We start from the raw sequence: 3,008 nt of genomic DNA on the forward strand, positions 1-3,008 counted from the left end.
CTCTTATTATCGGACCTACATATTTATTAAGGAGCCCAGACCATTCACTCACTAATGGCTGATCCAGCCTCTGTAGTGGCTGGCCCTTAACCATCGATATTTAACAACCATCAATGATTAACTACTGATGGCCAATGGTTTTGCCATTGATGGCAGAGAGCCATTTGCTCTCTGCCATCGATGACCAAGTGGGACCAAATCATTTGTTTTGTTGTTGATGGGACAAGGCTTAGTCCTACCCTTAGTGGCCACTTAGCTCTGTCCCCATTTCTGATTTGCTCATGGCCCATTGTGCCCTGAGCAGCTATGTCCATTGAGGGGTGCAAACCATCGATGGTTCACATAGATGTTTTCTATGCCATTGATGGTAATCACAGATGGAACCATTGATGGACACCCTACTGATGGCCATTCCTACTGGCCACACCCCCTTTGGTGGCTGACCACACCCCTTAAGCATGGGCCCCTACCACTGCATTCCCCCATGCCCTTTTCCAATGCTGCATATATTTGACTGTGGACATTACTGCTCAGCCCCACCCTCTGCACTGATTTTTATCATAATAAAGTTATGTTTCATATCTTCCTGTTCCTTAGAATGGCGTCTGCAGACCTGAGAGAGGAGCTGAGCTGCCCCATCTGCCTGAGCATTTATACAGACCCTGTATCTCTGAGATGTGGGCACAACTACTGCCGGGTCTGTATTGAAAAAGCGCTGAATACTGAGAAAGAGGCTGGAGTTTATTCATGTCCTGTATGCAGAGCAGAGTATAGAAAGCGCCCAGCCCTGGAGAAGAACAGGACACTGAGTAACATTGTGGACACTTTTCTAACTAGTCAGGAGGAGATCCGGATCTTCTGTACTTACTGTGACTCTCCTGTGCCAGCTACTAAAACATGTCTGCAGTGTGAATCTTCATTTTGTGACAAACACCTAATTAAACACAATAAATCCACTGAACATATTTTAACTGAACCCAATGATTTCCGGACAGAAAGGAAATGCTCCATACATGAGAAAATAGCTAAATATTACTGCTCTGAGGACTCAGCCGCTATCAGTATATCCTGCTGGGTGGATGGAAACCACCGGGGTCACCACACGGAGCTTCTAAATGTGGCTACTGAGAAGATAAAACAGAAACTGAGAAACATCACTGTGGCCCTTAAGTCCGAGAGAGAGGACACTGAAAGGAGAGTGCAGTGTCTGAAGGGTCACAGCAGAGAGGAGAAGGAAAAAGCTGCCGGTGTCACCGAGAGAGTCACTGATCTGTTTAGAGACATCAGGGAGAAGTTAGGTGCTCTGGAGAGAGGGATCCTGGGTGAGATCTCCAGACAGGAAGAGCAGATGTCACTCTCGGTCTCTGATCTGATCTCACAGCTGGAAATACAGAAGGACGAGCTGTCCAGGAAGATTAGTAGCATTGAGGAGAAGTGTAATATCACTGATCCATTAACTCTCCTGAAGAAAGAACCAGAAAGTGATGTCATCAGTCACAGGAGCTGTGATGTCATCAGTGATGTAAGAGTTGCTGGATGTCTGGATGAGGGAATAATCTCACAGATGTTACACAGGGGACTTTTACACTTGTCTGATAACCTGATGGATCTACAGCTAAAGAGACAGTTCTCAGTGATGGAGAAATCAGACATATTACTGGATATAAAGACAGCCAATAATCACATCATTGTATCAGAGAATCGCAGATCTGCTTCTTATACTGATGTAAATCAGTACAGACCAGATGGACCAGAGAGGTTTATAGTCCAGCAGGTGTTAAGCTCCTGTAGTTTCTCATCTGGGAAACATTACTGGGAAGTGGATGTGAGTGAAACAGAGAAATGGATAATAGGGGTGGCCGGTCACAGTATAGAGAGAAAGATAAATGGTAATAATGCATTCATTGGTTATAATGACAAGTCATGGAGCCTGTGCTGTGTGAAACATCTTGGAATAAGTCATAACAATATACATAGAAAATTAAAAGAATGGCAAGCAGGTTCTCGTGTGCAGACAGTGGGGATATACCTGGACTATGAGGCCGGACGTCTGTCCTTCTATCAGCTGTGTGACCCCATCAGACACTTACACACCTTCTCTGCCACCTTCACTGAGCCCCTGCATGCTGCCTTCAGTGTGTATGACCATTCCTGCATCACAATCATAGAGTAAATAGTGTGACAAGGAGATTCTTTGCAAAAAATCATAAAAAATATTAACTTACTAATAAGATTCTAAACTAGTTATTCTGCATTCAAAGTTTAATTAGCAAAATAAAATAAAGGTATCATCAAAATTATATAAGATATAGAAGAAAGTGCTTTGAAAATTAGCCAGTTACCATATGACCAGTGGCGGGCTGGGCCGGGGGGCAATGTGCCATGTGCCCCCCGGGCCGCAGCGTCATGCGGGCCGCGGGCCGGTGCAGTCTGTGTCACTGTGACACAGACTGCACCGCGTGTGTAGCGCTGACCGGACGGAGTCCGGTCAGCGCTACACAGCACAAACACACAGCCGCCGGAGCCGGCAGCTTTGTGTTTGCTGTAATCAGCAGCCGCTGAGAGTCTGTCAGACTCTCAGCGGCTGCCGCTGCTCCCACTGCGCGAGCCATCTTCCGGCTCCCGCAGTGGGTAATGGGAGAGCCGTCGTCATGACGACGTCTCTCCCATAATGCAAAGCGGCCAGAGGAGCAGGTGGAAGCGTCGGGACCAGGAGCGGGAGTTTCAGGTAAGTGTTTTTTTTTTTTTATTAAGTCTCTCTCTACTAGGGGGGGGATTACTATGGGGGGATTACTATGGGGGCACTACCAAGGGGGGGATTACTGTGGGGGCACTACCAAGGGGGGGTTACTGTGGGGGCACTACCAAGGGGGGTATTACTACGGGGGCACTACCAAGGGGGGGTTTACTATGGGGGCACTACCAAGGGGGGGATTACTATGGGAGCACTACCAAGGGGGGGATTACTATGGGGGCACTACCAAGGGGGGGATTACTATGGGGGCACT

General features: G+C 47.4%; 1 protein-coding gene across 1 annotated transcript; it reads left to right on the forward strand.

Annotated features, from left to right (window-relative positions):
• Nucleotides 1-380: 380 nt before the first annotated feature.
• On the forward strand, nucleotides 381-2,414 carry LOC148534918 (tripartite motif-containing protein 6-like). The gene has a single exon (XM_088464512.1). The coding sequence runs from the start codon at nucleotides 572-574 to the stop codon at nucleotides 2,171-2,173; it is 1,602 nt and encodes a 533-aa protein (XP_088320638.1). The 5' UTR covers nucleotides 381-571; the 3' UTR covers nucleotides 2,174-2,414.
• The last annotated feature ends 594 nt before the right edge of the window (nucleotides 2,415-3,008 follow it).

The sequence above is a fragment of the Taudactylus pleione genome, unplaced genomic scaffold, assembly GCF_031769625.1.
Source record: "Taudactylus pleione unplaced genomic scaffold, aTauple2 ptg000061l, whole genome shotgun sequence".
NCBI lineage: Eukaryota > Metazoa > Chordata > Amphibia > Anura > Myobatrachidae > Taudactylus > Taudactylus pleione.